General features: G+C 32.2%; 2 protein-coding genes across 2 annotated transcripts in view; one reads left to right on the top strand and one right to left on the bottom strand.

Moving 5' to 3' along the window:
- The window catches only part of LOC118191430 (uncharacterized), a 355,798-nt gene that overhangs the window by 304,454 nt on the left and 31,397 nt on the right, over positions 1 to 19,947 (bottom strand). The window lies entirely within an intron of this gene.
- Positions 6,404 to 19,947, top strand: part of LOC118191429 (uncharacterized) — a 118,575-nt gene continuing 105,031 nt past the window's right edge. Inside the window, exon 1 of the mRNA XM_035362232.2 lies at positions 6,404 to 6,524. Within this exon, the coding sequence (XP_035218123.1) occupies positions 6,485 to 6,524 (40 nt within the window). The 5' untranslated portion in view covers positions 6,404 to 6,484. The remainder of the gene's footprint in view (positions 6,525 to 19,947) is intronic.

The following is a 19,947-nucleotide window of genomic DNA, read 5'->3' as shown; positions in this document are numbered from 1 at the left end:
ATAGTTTGCCGGAAACCGTTTGTTATCAACTCATTTCCACTAAATCTATGACTAGCGTTTGTCGTCAGCATTTTTCCAGCATTTTTCCAAGTCTAAGACCATCGAAATCGCAGTAGCTATCCCATTTATGGTTATTAAATGGCCTTCCGCTTTCTAGCAATTTAGATTAAACAGCAATAACGTGTTTCCTGTATCAACATTTTAGCTAAATCTCTTTAGTTAATCATTAGATAGTTCTTATTTTTTACATTTTTGAGTTTATTCCCAAGTGGAGGCTTTGTTGTACGTACGTCCTGAGGAAATGGCCGTCTGTGAATCTGTATTTTGGACAATAAAGGGTAATTAACACTTCCTGAGTTCACGTTCCTGTTCTTGGACTTAAAAATGGGACAGTTCTGTATCTCCCGTTCTATATCTACTGAGCCGAATAACGAAATCCAAATTGCATTTTTTCATATTTCGAAAGCGCGACTTGGGATATATATTAGATTTATATATAGCAATGTTCCAACAAAGGGATTTTGACACAAAATCAGGATTTTTTTTAAATGACATACCAGTTCTTTTCCATATTTCAATTTTACTACTCAAATTATGTCTAAATGTTAAATCTTGTAAAATTTGGTGCGCAATTAACGCAGAAATTCAAAATTTTATCTTGGAGTATTTTTTTCAGTTTTCGTCAAGAATAATTCGTTTGGCGAACTTCTTAATTTATGGCAACCTATTTTCCTTTCCCTGTTTACATTGTGCACGAGGGATCGTTCCTATTTTCAAATAATTTTAACAAAATGCCTAAACCACATTTGGATGTTTTATCGCTTTCAACAAATATGCCAAATTTCAAAACGCACCAATGTATAAATTCACGTATATCTCCGGAAATTTTGAATAAAACTCTTAATGTTTTGCAGGTATACTTAGAAATATATCTATGATGATGTTAAAAATTGTATAAGTTGTAACTCAAAATGTTTTTCCAAAAATTTATAAAAAATGTTTTAAAATACAAATTTTAAAAATAAATCCTACAAAATGGGCGAATTTTATTTGGAATGAACCTAAATTTCGAAACGTGGAAGGCAGAATCAAATACGTTCAATAAAAATAGAGGTATTAATAAATATGTACCAAATTCAATTAGCACTGAGCAATTAAAATTTTGAGAACTAATTTTTTAGAAACGACTCTTGCGATTTTTACGTACCGAGTCGTAGAATCGAAATATGGAAAACAATCGGCATGTCATATAAAAAAAAGTCGATTGTGTGTCAAAATACTTATATTAGAACGATGTTATATATAAATCTAATACATATCCTAAGTTGTGCTTTCGAGACATGAAAAACGCAAATTAAATTTCATCAATCTGCCCAGTAGAGCGGAAGACGTAGAACTGTCTCATTTTTTTTTTCGCAGTATACAATAGGCACAAATGGGGCATTTTTGCTTACCGACAAATATCATCAATAAAAATTAATTATTCCTTGTTAGTTGCTTCTCTTTCTTTTCTCAAATCTTACAACACTGATTTATATTTTTTCCAAAGCATTTCCTTATCCCCAGTGTATATCCAGAAACATAATACTCCGAATTGTTTTGAGCAGTGTACATTCCACAGAAAAATTTGATCACATTTATTTTTTAGATGAGCTTCACGTCTTGTAATTAAACGGTAATTATTATCGTTATTATTACTATTATTATTTTATTTATTGGTTATTATCTTTTATTTTTATCTCTTGGAGTTATTTTATCTTTCGGAAACGTTAGAAGTTGAATCCAATTTTATTCAGTTAGGAAATTAATGTTTTTTTCGTTTTTAACTTTAAATTGTGATATGTATTCTTCTTAAAAATTAAATAAATTAGATTAGTTTCCGTTCAAAGATGTATGGGAGATTAAACACATTTATTCTGAGGAAGAAAAAGTGAAAAAAAATTGTAGCTTACTAAAAACTGCTAACACGTTTTAGTGAGATAATTTTCTAAACTTTTTTTATGAATTTGAAGTAGATATTTCGTTCTGCATCACCAGAAAGTTTAACTATTCTGTTTTACCTAAAACAGATACTTCATTTAAAAACTTTAAACTGCAGAAATGTTCAGAAATATTTATTTTATAGTAAAATTATTTTATTCTGAGACAGCATGATTATTTTTTTCAGTGTACGAGTGCTTTAAATTGCTAAAATTTATGTTCATCCTTTAAACATACATTTTCATCCTTTAGACATTATTACGTTCATTCTTTAAATTTCAGAAGCATATATCAGAGCTTGAAGTCAGCGCATTCTTTGAAGGATCGAAGACTATATATCATATTTTCAGCCTACATTTTCAATTGTCTGAACTACGCTCACAAATAATTCTTAAAGTTTAATAAAAATCAGAATTCCTTTTTCATTAATTATTAATTACTATAAAATATTAATTCTTTAAAATGAAATTGATTAATCGGTGCCTATTCGAGAGGTCCCCGTTCAAGTCCCGGCGAGAGCATTGTACATTTTCCTAGTCTCCTACTTCAAACGATACTAATTACTCTACAGTTGTGCCAGAACTAAAATGTGGTGGACAATAATTTATCACCACCAGGATTTCATAACTAGGTCCCCTAATTCCCAGTCGCCCTTTAAAAGGGAGAGGATATAAGGTATTTTCTCCTTCCTCCCAACATGCCTTTTGGTGGTATTTAGTTAGGCGCGTATTCGAGAGATCCATGGTTAGAGACCAGCGAGTGCATTGCACATTTTTTCCGTTTCCTGCATTGACAGTTCTAATTGCATTACATTTTCATCTGGTAGAAAAAAATTAATTAAAAAAAATCTGATGTGTACACCACATGACTTCCTCGCACGGAATATTAAATTATACTCATTGTTTCTTGCATTTCATTTAAACTTATTGGGTTGAATTATATCTACTTCGTCGATAGCGCATAAACCACAATAGAATAAATGCCCTCTTTAAAATTCACTATATTTGTTTACCATAGAGACACTCTGGCGCTAGGTTCACTTAACAGCGTTATATTTCGTTCATATTATGACTCAGAATGCACAAAATTTATATCATTTGAAGAATTACCTAATCGGTGCCACATGTTCTATTCAAATACTATAATAAAGCTAGAATGATGCATAAAAGAAATTAAGCAAACAAAACAAAAAAGAACAGTTTCTTACAGACGATTCAGTATTCCTCATTCAGTTAATACAGTTCTCACTCCACAACAAGGCAGAAATACATAAAAACTCAAAATATCTATATTAAAAATTACGAAGTAAATCCGAAACACTTAATTCCTCGAAAAAATTCTAGAAAGGATTAAACATGATTTAACTAGCAATAATGAAATAAGGCGTTCCGGAAAATAGGAACAATATAATAAAATCATTTTTAAAGCAAAAAAGGCGCAACTTATAAACATAATAAGAGTAAAGAAACTGAGATTACTGAGCCGGTTAACAGAGTGGATATATATAAATTTATATGCGTTTAGTTCGGCCGATTGCAACCAAAATACGAGGTGCACATCTACATGTTATAGCAGTCCCTATATACAAAATTTCAACGTTCTGAGGCTACTCGTTTTTGAGTTATGCGAGAACGTACGTACATAGTTCGTACAGACGCCACGAAAATTTCTCTTCAAAATTCATTTTAAAGCAGTTTTATAATTTTTTATAGGAAAAGAGTCTTTTATTCTGTCCTTATGTACAGATGCCGCGCAAAAACATCGTTTAATTGCATTCGATAGCGGTCAAAATGGATATTTTCGTTGAAGCTCTAAAAGTTAAGTTAGTTAACTAAAAGTTGAAGCTCTAAAAGTTATCTTAACATTTTTCTTTTACTGTCACTTTCAGCAGGATGTAATTAATAACGTATTTAAGCTTAGATTTTGAAAGACAGCGCTGGCCGTCTCGCTCCTTTAAAGCTCTCTTTATCTTGTCAATGCCATATTGTAATACTTAAATTTTGCTACAATTTTGTTTCTGTTGGTTTCATAAACTGAGAAAACTTAAATTTCGTACAGAATCTGTGTAATTATTAAGTAAACGAAGTAATAAAATATTTATTTTAAATCTATAGAGTTTGCTTTTGTAGCCTAAACGAATATCAAGCTTCCAACAGACTTAGAGCGAATTATTACTGTGTTTGGAATGACAAAAAAGTTTAAATAAACCTTTTTATTCAATCAGAACCTGAGCATAAAACGCAGTTCTCGGGCTTGACAAGCTCAATCACCACTTGTGGCGAATTAACTTAAAGTAACAATCATATTGAAATTAATTTAATTCCAGTAATCAAAGACTACGCAATTTATTTAAAGCAACGTTGGCTCAATAATTTCTCACCGGCGTAACAAATTAAATATTGGCAGAAAAAACGCAAACCCTCAGCTTAAGTACTCTCAGACTAAATTTGCATTCTGGTAGGGAAACGGAAAGGAGAAGTGACAGTAGAGATCTAAATCATAAAGTAACTGGATATGTAAAAGAATAGTAACTTTAGAAGCCTTTTTTTTTTTTTTTTTTTTTTTTTTTTTTGTTTGTTTTCGATTTTCTTTACTTAAAAGGTAACAAAAAAAGATGAAAGGTTTGTCTAAATCAACAGATTCAGAGATTAACATTTAAAGTAGTTACATTTTCTTACAAATCTTCAAATATGAAATTTATTTATAGTAGTAAAGTTTCCGTTTTTAAAACTTTAAATTATAGTTTATTTATCCAGTTTATCTAAACAGAAATATTTACATCAAAAACTATATTATATATATATATATATATACGGTAAAGACAAATACGTCAAGTAAGAAATTTAGAGCTAACTTTTCACAAAGACCAAAAATTGAAATTCGTAATTAATAAATTTCAAATAATCCTATAACTGCAATAAATAATTTAATAAATGTTAAAGCCAAAACTCTTCAAACAAGCAATATCCCAATTCAAAGAATGAATGAAATTTAAAGAAAAAAGAACATTTAATTTAAAGAAACAAAAAAAAATTAAAAAACATTAATAACATTTTAACTAAACATTTTTAACTTAGAAAAAAAAAAAAAAAGAACATTAAATTAAATAGAAATAGAAAAAAAGAACATTAAATTTCATTGGTTTTTTTCAATTGGGGTATCGCTTGTTTGAAGAGTTTTGGTTTTAACATTTATTAAATTCTTTATTGCAATTATAGGATTATTAAAATTTATTACTTATGAAGTTCAATTTTCGATCTTTGTGAAAAATTGTTTCTAAATTTCTTACTTTATGTTGTACAGTTCCTTACAGTGTAATGCTGAGTTACTGTTGGAAGTGAAGAATCTTAAGAAGTGATAAGTGAATAATCGCTTGAGTTCGTGTGACACGAGACAACAAGATAGAAGGGTAAACTAACCCTTTATTATTCCAACTAAGGTTTAACAAAACTCCGTCTTCGAGTGTACAATAAAGCCGACACTTTGGCTTTGAACTTAAGAGACTAAAAATAATACTGAACTAAACTAAAGAGGTATAGCCGAAGCTATGAAAATTCTAACAGACTTGGTCCCTTAACGTTAATAGACTGCGAAGCTATCAAGGCCTAAAGTACAGCCGAGCGTGATAATAGCTTAAGAGAGAGTAGCTTAAAAAAGGCGGACGCGTGCAGCCAGAATACCTGGTAACTCTCTTTGTAAGACCGAAGAACTTCGTGGTTAAATACCGCTCTTCCTGATTATATATTCAGACGTGATTCTAGGACTCGTTCTGGTAGGAAGTAGTAAGTTGAAGTTAAGAATCGACAGGAAAGGAACTTAAGATTTAACTGTTAATAAAATTAACATAATCCTTACAACTAAACTAATTTAAACTAAAGAGGTATAGCCGACGCTATCAAAAATTCGAACAGAGTTGGCCCCTTAACGTTAATAGACTGCGAAGCTATCAACGATCTTAAGTACGGCCAATCGTGATAATAGCTTACGAGAGAGTAGCCTAAAAAAGGCGGACGCGTGCAGCCAAAATACCTGGTATCTCTCTCTCTAGGACCGAAGAACTTCGCGGTTAAACACTGCTCTTCTTCATTATGTATTCAGACGTGATTCTAAAACTACGTTCTGGCCGCAAGTAGTAGGTTGAAGTTAAGAATCAACAGGAAAGGAAGTTTAACTCAAAATTTAACTGTTAATAAAATTAACATTACCCTTACAATGTCTTTAATGATAATTTTTCAGCAGCTTAATACGTGAAAATTCTAGATTCATGATTTGTTTTGTAATAATGAAATATATCTAGCGAAAGAAACCCTTTCGGGGAAAAGTAGTGCGAACATTCGCCTGTGGAGTCGCCCTCGTCGCGTCCCTCCCACTCACGGATCGGCTGAAAAGCTCTTGATCCTAATTTCCCGTTTCCAGTGTCGGTTGGAAAGGCGTGAAGCGGAGAAAGAACGAGACGGAAGGCGGTGGCTCCGATGACACACGTGAGGTGGCCGAGGAATTCTCTATGCTCCTTACTTGCCTGCTCTCGCTGGCCCTCCTCCCGGGTGAGTAACAGACATGTTTGAATGAGAGAAAACTGAGCCATGCACATGTGACCTTAGTTATTGTGTTGTTTTCAGAAATGCCGTATGCGGAAAACAGCTGGAATTTGAGAATCGTTTCGATTTGAATTAATTTAACTGGTTGAGATAAATTTTAATTTTTTATTTCGTATAAAATTTTAATACTAACATATCTACTATGTCGTATAACAACATCTGTATTAAAAATAATAAAAAGTTCTAATATAACGAGTTTCATATCGAAAGAAGGTTATTAAATGAAACTCTGTTTAACAAAAGTGTTTAATAACAGAATAAGTAGCCTTTTTAATAATAATAGTTAATGAGTTTAACAGTATCACAGAACTCCAGTGGACTTGTACTCTTGTTCGTAGTTTGAAAGAAAGCAGACTTTGGCTTACTTATTTATGCGTTTTTAACTTTTTAACTGATTTAAATAGGAGGAAAGCTAAAATAATATATGATTATTTAGAAGCTATTAAATAAATTGAGATGAATATGCGTGGTATATTTATTGGCTTATGGTTAAATAAAATAATTGAATGCTTTAAATATATCATGCACGATATGAAAAATGTCGTTTAATTAAATTTTTTTTAATTTATCAAATGTATTATGAATATTTGATTTGGAAAATATATAGGATATTAACAGAGTAGTAACTTGACTGCAGCGAGTACAGACTATTTTGCCGAGTTTTAGAAACAATTTCTGAGAGATCGCGAATATGAAATTGTTTCCACAAGAGAGCAAGTTTTTCTTCTTATTTTTTAAAATTCTATTTGATTTATTAGATTATTTTTCACATCTGAATAATTTTAATACTGCTTTCTACGAGAATTGTGGAAAACGACCCTTGAAAATGGGTGTTGTTGAACAGAACTAACTTTGATTTTTGGAGTTCTCAAAAAGGTCTTTAGCCACAGCAAAACAACGTAACTTTTTGTTGGCCTTCAGAACTAGTAAAATATTCCAATATATAATACGACTTTCCTTTTCTAAAGTTAGAAAATACCAAGCAACAATATTATTTGATATTTTATATATATTATATATATAGAGAGAGAGAGAGAGAGTATTATAGATATTATATCGAGTTGCTGTCCATTTTAAAGAAAATCTTTATGCCAGCAGCTTGATTAATTTAACAGCTTTGATTATATTACGGAAATATTACCGATTAAGAATGCAAAATTGAAATATTTGTTTGATTACACAATAGCTACCTATTTCTACTCTGCAGCAATATTTTTTTTTGTTGTTGTTGTTGCTGTTTTTACTTTTTTTCTTCTCTTCTTTACAATCGCTAATGCAAATCTTGGCGAGTACAAAAGATTTTAATAAAAGTTTTTAGCATGAATTTCAGAGTGATAGGTATTTTGACACAAAATCGGACTTTTTCTGAAATGACATACCAATTTTTTTTTCCATATTTCGATTCTACCACTCAAGTTACGCCTAAATATTAAATTTTGTAAAACTTGGTGTAAAATTTAGGAGAAATTCAAAAGTTTATCTTGGCGTATTTTTCCAGTTTTCGCCAAGAATAATTTACTTGGCGAACTTCTTAATTTAAAGGAACCTGTTTTACCATCTTTTTTCTTCACTGCCCACGAAGTCACCGTTCATACTTTCAAATAATTTTAACAAAGTGCGTAAACCACATTTTCGTTATTATCGCTTATAATAAATACGCTTAATTTCAAAACGAGCCGAAATGTAAATTCACGTACATCTTAGGAAATTTTGAATAAAAATAGCTAATTATTTGCAGGTATACTTTGAAATACATCTACTTTAAGATGGTGGTAAAAATTTTATAGGTTACAATTGATTTTTTTCCGAAAAATTTATGAAAACTATTTAAAAATACAAATTTAAAAAATACATCATAAAAATGTACGAATTATATTTGGATTAAGCTTAAATTTCAGATTCTGAAAGATGGAATCAAGTAAGTTTAATAAAAAACGAGATATTAATAAATATATCTCAAATTCCATTAACATTGAGGAGCTAAAATTTTGAGAGCTGATTTTTTAAAAACTACTCGGGCGATTTTTGCAAAACTTGGCAGTTTGGCATAATTTGAGTCGTAGAATTGAAATATGGAAAAGAATTGGCATGTCATTTCAGGCAAAGTCCGATTTTGTGTTAAAATACCCGTGGTAGAGCATTGTTATATATAAATCTAATACATATCCTAAGTCGCGCTTTCGAGGCATGAAAAACGCAAGTTGAATTTCGTCGATCGGCCCAGTAGACTGGTAGCTATAGAACTGTCCCATTTTTTTTCGTAGTATAAAATTTGTAAACTTTAATAGAAAAAGAACTCCACATTGCATACAGCTCTGCTATTTGTTTAGCTCATGAATCATTGCTCAGGGTTGTATAAGAGTTCTTTTTTTTTTTTTTTTTCTTTCTTTTTTTGCTGAACATAGATTAAACAATTGTAGATAACATCTAATTTTATTTAATGCTGATAACACAGAAATGCGTTCAGATTTACTTAGATGGTGTGGTGTATTTTATTATGGCAAAATACTCGAGGGTTGTCTCAAAGCTTTGCTATAATGAGGCAAATGAGGCCATAATGAATGCTTTTCCATAATGCCACACAACAGCTAGCTCTCAAGTGCTACTACGAAAGCGCCCATACAGTCAGCCCGTTCGCGATATTCGAAACCTCAAACCGAAATACCAGTGTTCAGGGACTTTACCGCTCGGCCGCTGGTAGGCCTCTTAACTCTCTTAAAGATCAGGGTGAACTGAAAAATTTAAATTGTATTCAGTAATATTTTACTCAGAGGAACACAATATTTCTAGATTTTGTGCATATATTTATTTATAATATTCGTTGAAAGCTCTATTTACCAGTCTAAAATTTTAAAAAATATACTTTGGTGCAGAGAACGAACGGCATGTGGCTACCATACAAGAAAGAAACTATATCAGAACTCATTATTAGATCCATCCATTTCCATTATTAGGTCTTAAATATTAAAGAGAATAGAAAATTTATTTTAAAATCTTTTCTAAACTAATCTTTGAATTCTAGACACGTTCTATAATATTCTTTCGGAGAATAAGTTTACGTAAACATTAAATATTATCTTTTACAGAATTATCAAGGCTGAAACCATTAAACTGAGTTTAAAATTAGTTTTCATATTTATTTGTTCTAAAATTGGATTAGATCTCTGTTACGGTAGTATTAATCTTTATCTGTTTAATACGCTCATACTCGTCTAATTTTTCTGCTAGCTCATAAAGAGTTTTTAATTTCATCCACTGGTTGAGAAAATGATCCTTTATTTCCAAGGGAATCCTATATTTAATTTGCTCGGTAACTATTAAATCTTTCAGATTCTCAAATGTTTTAATTTCTAAATCCGCAATCCACTCCAAAAAATAACTATAAAGTTCATGAGCATAATTTCTCCAAGATTTTTCAAGAGTCTTTTGATGTCGATAAAACTATTGCTTCAGCTTTTCACTGTTAAGTTTATATCTTCTTAAGATTAGATTTTTCACATATTCGTACTTAGTTCATCTTCAGATGGTTCTCTGGCTAACATATTGGAGATTTTGGTAGGTACAACACCCAAAATATAAGCCACCCAATCTTTCTTAGGAACCTGAACCATTTCAGATTTTCTCTCAAAATTCATCAAATGTAGTCCTATTTCATCCTTTTTTTCGTCAAACTTTGGAATAAATTGTGACAACTGGATTTTGTCGACTCTCTAGCTCGTATTACTTGATTTTCAAATTCAAGCCGCTTTATTTCTAATACATATGCTTGCTTCTCGAGCCAGACGTTCTTCTTTCGCTTCCTTAGCCAGGCGTTCTTCTCTCGCTTCTTGAGCCAGATGTTGTTCTTTTTCGCTTCCTGAGCCAGGCATTCTTCTTTCGCTTCTTGAGCCAGGCGTTCAGCAATTATTCGGTTTAGAATTAATTTAATTTCTTTCCCTCATTGTAAAAGTGACTTTTAATGAGTATTTTTTTTTTAATTTCTGGGACCTTAATAGTTAGCGGCACTTCCTTACCTAATTCTTCGGCTACTTCTATTAAATCTTGTTTTCTACCCTTGGCAAGAAATGACATATTTAGAAATAGAAAACTCTTCGACAGCGTTTCAAAATTAATTTTAAAAGGCTTTTAGTCTTCAAAAATTCCAATCAGCTTGCTCAATATAGCCTTTTTTTATTAGAAATTCAAGTAAGACGCAACGCATTTTTTTTCCCTAAAACACTTAAAGCAATAAAACGTATGTACATTCCGATAAACGAAAAATCTGCGAAGCTTGCTCTGAATAACTTCTAGTAAAGTAAATCAAAAAACATTCAAGCCTCTAACTTGATTCACACAACAAAATTCTTGATTTGGGACTCTAATACAACAGCTCAAATTTCATAATAGAAATATACTAATATTAATGTAGTAAATTTGCCACTCTAATACAAGAGCTCAAAATTTAAAAGAACATCGTAATCAGACTAAATATTTTGAGCTTTAATCCAAAAGCTTAAACGTAGAATATCGTACTATTAGTTGGATTCAATAATAAGATGAAACATTTTCATATAAAATGGCACAGTAATTCATAAAATCTTATACTCACATGTAGTATATTTCTTTTGTTTTTAAATAAACGCTGGTTTCACCTTTCTATCCCAGTGACTACCACCAGATGTTTATTCTTTTATACGTCTGTAATGAAGTTCTACAGAAATCTCGCCATTTTTGATCCAACAACAGACTTTATTATTCAAACTTACAGAATAACTGAAAAGCATTTTAAGCGCGTGATTCTTTCGGCACGGATATTCTATTCGCGAGGTTTCTTTATATTTTTAGGGAAATTGTATTGGTAGCGTAGCAACGCAAATACAATACAAAGGAGTACAGAAAATATTTATATTATAAATTCAGTGCCTAGGATAATTTTGAACTTAAAGGAACGGAATAAATCTGCCCGGAAAACGCAAGTTATCATAAGATGTCTAAAACGCTTGTTCACAACGTAAGGGTCTGAAGATAATACAGTTTTTTCTACTTTTATCATTTTTCCTCTGTATTTAATAAATATGGTACTACAAATATTATTTTTGACTCCATTTTAAATTTGCAATACCATTAAATTGCTCTATTATGATTATCTTGTTTGCCTTTAATTTGCCATTTTAATTTTAATTATAGGTATATATATATAAAGTACATATACACGTGCGTTTGATACTGCCGATTGCAAATGACAAAGGAAGGTGCTCAACCAAATTTTATAGCAGTTCCATATACAAAATGTCAAGATTTCAAGTCTAATCGTTTTGAGTTAAACGAGGTACATGCATGCATACCTGCGTAAATGTAGACGTCACGCAAAACACCCTTTTGAATCCATTTTAAATCTACTTTCAATCCGTTTTACAACTAGCAACAAAATAATTAATGTAGACCTACAGAAAAGCAGTTATAATTTATCAGTTTAATGAAAATAACTAATCGCAATGTAACCCTCTCGAAAATGTAACTGATCGCACTGTAGAGTCATTAGACAATTTTGAAGCAGCAGAGGTGAAAAATGTGTAAGTCTTCACCGGGACTCGACCTTGGATCTCTCGAATATGCCTTTGATTATGCTTCAAATTACACCACAAGTGCATGCGAAAAGACGAGATAAAATGCCTTACATACTTTCCCTTCTAAAGGGCGACTGGGGATTAGGTGACCCAATCCACAAATCTCCTGGGGGTGACGAATCATTGTCCACCACCTTTCAGTTCGGGCGACACTGTAGATAAAAATGTTCTTTTTTTCCGTACAGTCTTGCCATTGCTCCCTTTGAAATCTTTGAGTTTGATAATAAAAAATTCGTTAAAGTGTAACAAAATAAAAAATAGATTATAAAACAGATTTACAATTTGGACTTCTAGATGCCAATTTTCGAGTGAAGGACTACGTTATTCAAAATTCGATGTGTTTAGGTACCGTTGTTTTTTCACAATGCAAGAAACATACATACATTCATGCAGATTCATTTCTTTAAATATAATGCAGGGCTCTAATATTTGGTGGCAAAATTTGAAAAGTGAAACGCTGTTTATAGTGAACCAATGCAACCAAACGAAATTAATAGCCCTTCTGGGAAAAGTGCCGCTTTGGGCTAGTAAATCTTAAAGTTTTTAGATTTTAACAGTCACCCAAAAGGGTTTGTTAAAATATTTTACTGCCTTGCTGAGCTCGCAATCTACCAGTCTGCTGTTGTACTTGCTCCTGCTAACTCAATTTTTTTTGCCATTTTAGCTTTATAATTAAGCATCATTTTCTTCCCACTTACGCCATATACAATTCAAGAGAAAAATTTCAAAAATTTTTAAAAGCAGTATAGCAGTCTGCGTTTAGAGTTCCCGATCCAGCCTTAAGTTTTGGCATACATTTTTCTGTTTCTTTTTTCTCATCCTTTTCTCATCATATCAATGTTCAGTTTTCTTACTAAGACGGCTTTACAATTTTTTTGTCTTTTTATTATTAATAATATGTGTGTTTACTTTATTCATTAAATATCATGTTCTTGACGCTTACGCCTCATAAAATTGGATTCAACAGCAACATCACAAAATATTTAAAAACAGCATATCTTTAGAACTTCCGATACGCAGTCTCACGAGCTGAAGATAAAATAGTTTTGTAAGGATCTTAAGTTTTACTAACGTTTATTTTATTTTAAATCTTTACTATCACTTCTTATTTTTTACTTCCGGCCAGAATTATAAGCTTTAAAGTATTTATGCAAAGTTTGTCTGGCGAACGCCAAGTATTTAAGTTGTGGCTTTTTGCCAAGCGAAAGAGAGGAAGCAGTTAGTCGAAGCAGGCCGCTTACCTTAGAAGTTTATTCAGTTGCTGGTTGCCGTCCAGGCCAGAGGTTTTAATCCTCTTGATAATTTTAAACGTATTGTAGTGTTCACAGTTCTCTGTACTACATATGCTTCCTGTTAATATAAGGCCAATCTTCCACGTTTATTATTTTAAAGTTAAATTAGAGTTTAGTTTTGTTTTTTATACTTTTACGTTTTGACCCCAAGTAGCGGGTCTGTGTATTTCCGAAGTACGGAAGTTATTGTAAATAGAGAAAAATAAAGGGTTTTGTATACCCTTCGTCTGTATCCTGTCTACTTCCCACAATTGTTGAACATAGCTTTAGTAAGCTCTCTGTTCCGAGTCAGGTCCTTGTATGTTCCCGAAGAAGGTTAGACGGAACATTGAACCTGATAGTTTTTATTTCGTACAGTGTTGCCATTGCTCGCTTAGAAATCGCCGAGTTCGTTAATCAAAAATTCATTTAAGATTTTGAAAACATGAAATAGATTTCAATTCAAAAAATTTCAAAATGTGGGTTTCCAGATGCTTATCCACGAGAGGAGGACTACGTTATTCAAAACTGGATGTCTCTAGATATAGTTGTTTTTTGACAATGTGAGAAACGCAGTTATATTCACCCAGATTCTTTGTTATTTAATTTCTTTAAATATAATAGAAGGCGATAATATTTGGTGGCAATAATGTGAGGAGTGATACAACGCTTTTAGAGATTCCACGCAAAATGCCGTTTTGATAATAGCTAGCCTTTGGGGCTATTATTATCAAAACGGCATTTTGATAATAATAACGCACTTTGGGCTACTAAGAAAAAGGCAGAGCAAACTTCATTAAAGATCACTGATAATTTAAAATTAATTTACAACAGTGCTTTTAACCTAGCTGAGAAGATTATTTCCGCTTCCTTGGTACGCGACACTAATTTGCACACAGTAGCAACAGATGCTGCAAAAATATCTTTTTGTTATAGCGAAACAACTACTTTATTGATTTGAAGTTTTCACAAAATTGTATTACAATATGCCCATTGCCAATGTTTTTATTATACTTAACTTTAGCGTCGTAACGTATGAGATAAAAGTTAGGTGTGGGCTATGAGACGTGAAAACTTGTAGAAGGAGGAATGGTCGAAAACAGACTTTCTGCAAAACTTTTCCCACAGGGCAAATTCTTCCATTAATCGTAACAACCATTTATTTCAATAATTAAGCGCCGACAGAACGCCTCCATTCTGAATACTAGACAAAATATTCGTGACTTAGAAAACCAAACCTCTTCCGCCCCTTCAACGCCTTCCTTTCTCTCTGAAATGGAACGAGTACAGTTAATTTCCTCGCTTCCTCCCACGAAGAGATTTTTCCTTTTAACCTGCAATGTTAATAACTTCCCCCACCGAACAGAGTTTACAAAAACGAACATAAGAAAACAGAAAAATTTTTTCGTTTCCTGGAGCAGTAATGAACTTAGGGACGCAGGGAAATAGCTTCTGACGCGAATATTACATTCCTGAAGCAAAAATTTCGGGGCTCAGTTCATTTTTAGCTCGAAATTGCCGGAGCAAGAGAGAAAGCTTCAGTTACTTCGCTTTGCATACATTCTTTAAACTACTGTATATGGTTTAAGTAAACTTCTTTGCATCTGATTAATTTGTTAGCTTCTCACAGGAAGGGAAGGCTCAAAAAAGAGTCGATGAAATTTAACATGACACTACCACATGTTGTTCTGGTGGTGTAAACTATATTACGAAATCCTGTAGAGAAACTTAAGAGAAACATATTTACATATTTTTTATCGAAACATTTTTCTATCGTTTGTTTGAAATAATCAATGCCTTTCTGACTATAAAGCAGATACACTTCCAAGAGAGTGACTTTGTTTGAAATTTCTGTAGATTTCCCTTTATGCAGGCAAAGTAATATACTTGCTTGTGAATGAAATGTTGCTGAATATATTTTGGTTGTATAAAGATTTGATATTTCCCGGTTAAACGGTATGCCTTGAAGTCTGCGATTTATTCAATGAATGATGATCATTCTACACTGATTAAGGTATTTTAAAATGTGGAAAACTTTTGAAATACTGATAATTCATTCTTCAGTGGCTGTTCGTACATTTTTTAGAAGAATTTTCTTTTCTGTAAAAAATCATCTTCTGCTTGGAATTGTTTATAACTGCAGCTATATTTTTGAAAGTATAAATTATCGTCTGTTATTTGACAGTTGTGTTTTCATGCAAAATGATGCTTTTGAAGAAGCAATGGATGGAAGGTTATGTTTGTGCTGAAGAAATTTATATGCATCCCAGTTATTAAAACACGCTGTGAAAGCCATGGTTTTTCTACATCTAAATATACGATAGGTAATGTTGTCAACAACAAAAGAAAAAAACGTTAAAATTTAGCTTAAGGTGCAAACATTGTTCCAAATACGAATTCAAGGAAGAAACGCAATGCTTCGAATGTTGCAAAACTAAGATTTGAATGTTAAAAGGAAATCCGCCGAGTCAAAGGACAGTTGCAAAATTATTAAACTACTCGGTGTCAACTGTAAACAAAGTGATCAATGCTGATTTGAATCATAAAAAGACGAAAACACGTAATGTGCACTGTGTTTCTCCACGACATATCGCCGAACGCAGAACGCGCTGCAGAATTCTTTATGAGAAACCTTAATCCGGAGAAAAACAGAGAAATGTTCCCACACCAGACGAATCTTAAGTATATTTCAATGACTGCAATAAAAAAGAGATCCATTTATTACCATTAGATTTTATGTATGGTAATTTTAATTTTATCTATGGTTTTAATTTTAAGTTCATTTACTTTTCTCTCACTCTCTTTCCAGCCAAGCTTTTATGCCAGAATACAAATGAGATACGATCCTTAGTGAGAGTGAGGGAGAGAGAAGTACTATAAGCGAGTGTAACGCAAGCTAATTTTAGAGCCTGTTCTGCCTACTTCAGGCTACGTTATACCGTGACTATTGGCGATTTGATTCTGTGGCGTTGATTTCTTCTAGCCATTTGGCTTGTCTCGCCGGTTTTCTAGAAACCAGAGCCTTTTCTGTTCGTTTAAATTATCCTATGAGACTAACCTTTAGACTAATATATATTTCATTTAAATTAGTTCAACAATACATATTGAAGATAAACCAGAAGTGTTAAAACAGAAGGCAGATGTGCTAACAACTAAAGGGGCTGTTTACACTCTTATTCTGACTTTGTCTACAGTTTAAGACAAGAGTATTATTCTTCTGCTTTCTTTCTAGAGTTCACTAGTTTATGCTATCGAAGACGCTACAAAAGTTTTCTGAGAGAGTTACGTTTGTTGCTGGTTTTTCATATAATGGCAAATTAAAAATAAAGAGAGTGGATAAAAATGTTAATATCGACACCACATATTATCAAAAACATATTTTATACCCAGGTTTCAAATATGAAATGTCTTCTCATTACACACATAGTGATTTATCAGCAAAACTCCATCAAGATAAAGCAAGCAGAGACCGTCAAAATCTACAGTTAATTTCCAGAAAAAAAGTAATAGGAACAAGATACATGTATCAAGACTCGTTTCTCTACCAAATCTTCTGATTTACTCACATCCCTACCAAATCTTTTGATTTACTCACATTCCTACCAAATCTTCTGATTTACTCACATCCCTACCAAATCTTCTGATTTACTCACTTCCCTACCAAATCTTCTTATTTACTCACATCCCTACCAAATCTTCTGGACGGTGTAGAAAGATAGTGAAGAATAAGAGTTAGCAAAGAGAACATTTAAAACATAAAAATGTTAAGGTAAAATGTTTTTATAATTACAATGAAAATCAGCTGAGCACATCTTTTAGTTTGTTGAACGACTGACAATAATCTTATAATTCCATGCAAATCCAATTAATTCCCTAAATCTTTAAATTGTTCCTTACGAACGCAATGATATTTTAGAGAGAATTAAAAATTAAGTGTATTTTTCAGTGCCAATCATGACTTTTAGGTAGCACAGTAACAGATGAAATTTATACTTGCTGATATGGCAACCACATAAGATTATTTAGAAGTTTTGAAAAAGTTTATTTTGCATTGTTTTATTCTTAACTTTCATTTATTTAGTCACGAGAATTATGCATGAGCAAAACATACCTCATGCAATTTGATGCACAATATATGCATGTTAAAAATGTAATTGCCCGAATTATTGACACATGGTGCTGACTAAATACGCAATACCATCTTAAAGCTCTGATAAGATCTTTGCAGTACTCTTCAAAATAGGCCTACAGAAATCCTAAATTTGATAGACTCATATTCACCAACGGAAAATAAATGAATAGTAGAGAAAATATTCGCCAAATTCATAATATTGGTCATCATAACAAACACACAAAAGCTCCCGAAGCATGACTAAATAGGTATAAGTAATAGGAGCACATAATTTATCATTCGAAATAAAATTGAATTCCAAAAATCACTGGGCCTTGAATTTTAGAATACTAAATCTACAATCATAAAGGTTTTTTTAAACATTTAAAGCCCCGTAGAAGCAGAAGATGAATTTTTACGTACTTTTTAATCGTTAAACAATATTGTGCACCATTGCACATCTAAACAAAAGGGATGCTGTACAGAATATGGTCCAAAATGCAACACTGCTTCACTGAAGGGGAAAAAAATCGCTTATTTACAGTCATTTTAAAACTGGCAATGTTGCCACTACTATTTTATGGGCATTCAGGAGGTATTTTGTACGTTGATTACCTACAAAAACGACCACTAGTTTCCTCGACGTGGTGAGGGCGTCGCGATGGGCGAAGTACGTCGGGAGTTTCTCCTGGTAGGGCCACCCTACTTCTAAAGGCCATTCCTCTTAGCTCAGCTAAAACTAATAAACGAAGTCTGAGCGAAGTCAGCCTTCTTCCAAATACAGGGACACGTGCATTTAACATTAAGTAAATGCTATCTCGGTAATTTGTATTGAAACTTAATGTATGTAATTGATTACTATGCTAGCTGTAACCGTAATTCCACCCTAGTATTGCTTTCCAGTAATTTCGAGAAGCAGAAAGTGCTAAAAATATCTCGCAGCCGGTTGAAAACTATTTAAGGCTGAAGAGAGAGCATCTGCTCTGAGTTGTTTAGTTAGCTGATGTTGTTATTGTTGCTACTCCAACGGATTAGCTTTCTCCTTAGATGTGCTTTGAATTGTGTTTAACGCACTTCGTAGTCTGAGGTGTAACTACTGATTATACTGTGAACAATATACTCTTTTTCAAGGACATACAAGCCCCCATCACATCTGGTACAAAACACATAAAATCGGGAAAAATTTGCTGGGAAATACTCGAATACATCCTACGTAGCGTACATAGAGCACGTTTGGGGCTGTCGTTGTTTATTAAGTGAAGAAGTCAAAGGACTTGTAGGCAGTTCCTTCTACACATGTCCTGTTTCTTTTTATAAAACAGAAAGAAAAAAAAAGAAATTTCAGCGCGTTGGAGAAAATGTTTCAGTGTTACTGGAATTTATAGGAAAACGGCACCGGTATAAGATTTGTAAGTAACATTTCAGAAAAGAAACTTTCAAATAGTTTTGTTTATATCTGATTTAATATCGTATCTGGTTCATAATAAGGAGGAATGATTTTTATCCGAGATTAATATGGGATAAAAATCATTCCTCCTTATTTTAAGCTCCCTTTATTAAACATATTTTTGAGGATTTTGCACCTAAATGTAAGGAACTCTTATTACTTTTGTTTGATTAAAGCATAATGAATAATTTCCTAATCGGAATATTTTTCTCTAAATGGAGTAAGTAAGAGATTCAATTTTGTTTTCAGCAAAAAGGGGCAATTTTCTCGAAAAGACTATTTCTTTCGTTTCGGCATTTTGTGTCGGTTAACTATAAATATCGATTCACTTTTCAAATTGTTGCCACCAAATATTACAGCCCTGCATTATATCTAAAGAAATTAAATAATAAAGAATCTGCATGAATGGATGTAATGTTTCTCGCACAGTGAAAAAACAACGACACCTAGAGACATCGAATTTTGAATAACGCAGTCCTTCATTCGAATATGGGCATCCGGAAACCCAAATTTGGAATTTGGAGTTTGTTTTATTATCTATTTCATTTTTTGTCAAACATTAAAAAAGTTTGAATAACAAACTCTACGATTTCAAAGACAGCAATAACAACACTGTACGAAAAAAACATTTTCATCTCCAGTGAGACAGACTGTCTATCGGAAATTCTAAAGATATGCTCTTGTTATTTCGTGATATTGCTGTTGAATTGAATGTTATGGTTTAAGTGCGAAGAACATGATATTTAATAAGTAACAGTTAGACTCAAAACGTAAAAATGGTTTCTTTGGGCTTAATATAAAATATTTTTATTGTTATCAATTAAATTATAAAATGTTTTTATCAAAACACCAAATTGATTTTTTACATGATTTTCTCCATACACTATTTTGAGTTGTTTTCATTAGCATTTTGTTTAATTAAATTCATATGTCC

This window comes from Stegodyphus dumicola, chromosome X1 (genome assembly GCF_044657685.1).
Source record: "Stegodyphus dumicola isolate Sdum_Otavi_A_Nest chromosome X1, ASM4465768v1".
NCBI classification, from domain to species: Eukaryota; Metazoa; Arthropoda; class Arachnida; order Araneae; family Eresidae; genus Stegodyphus; species Stegodyphus dumicola.
This window is presented reverse-complemented; position numbering and strand designations above follow the sequence as displayed.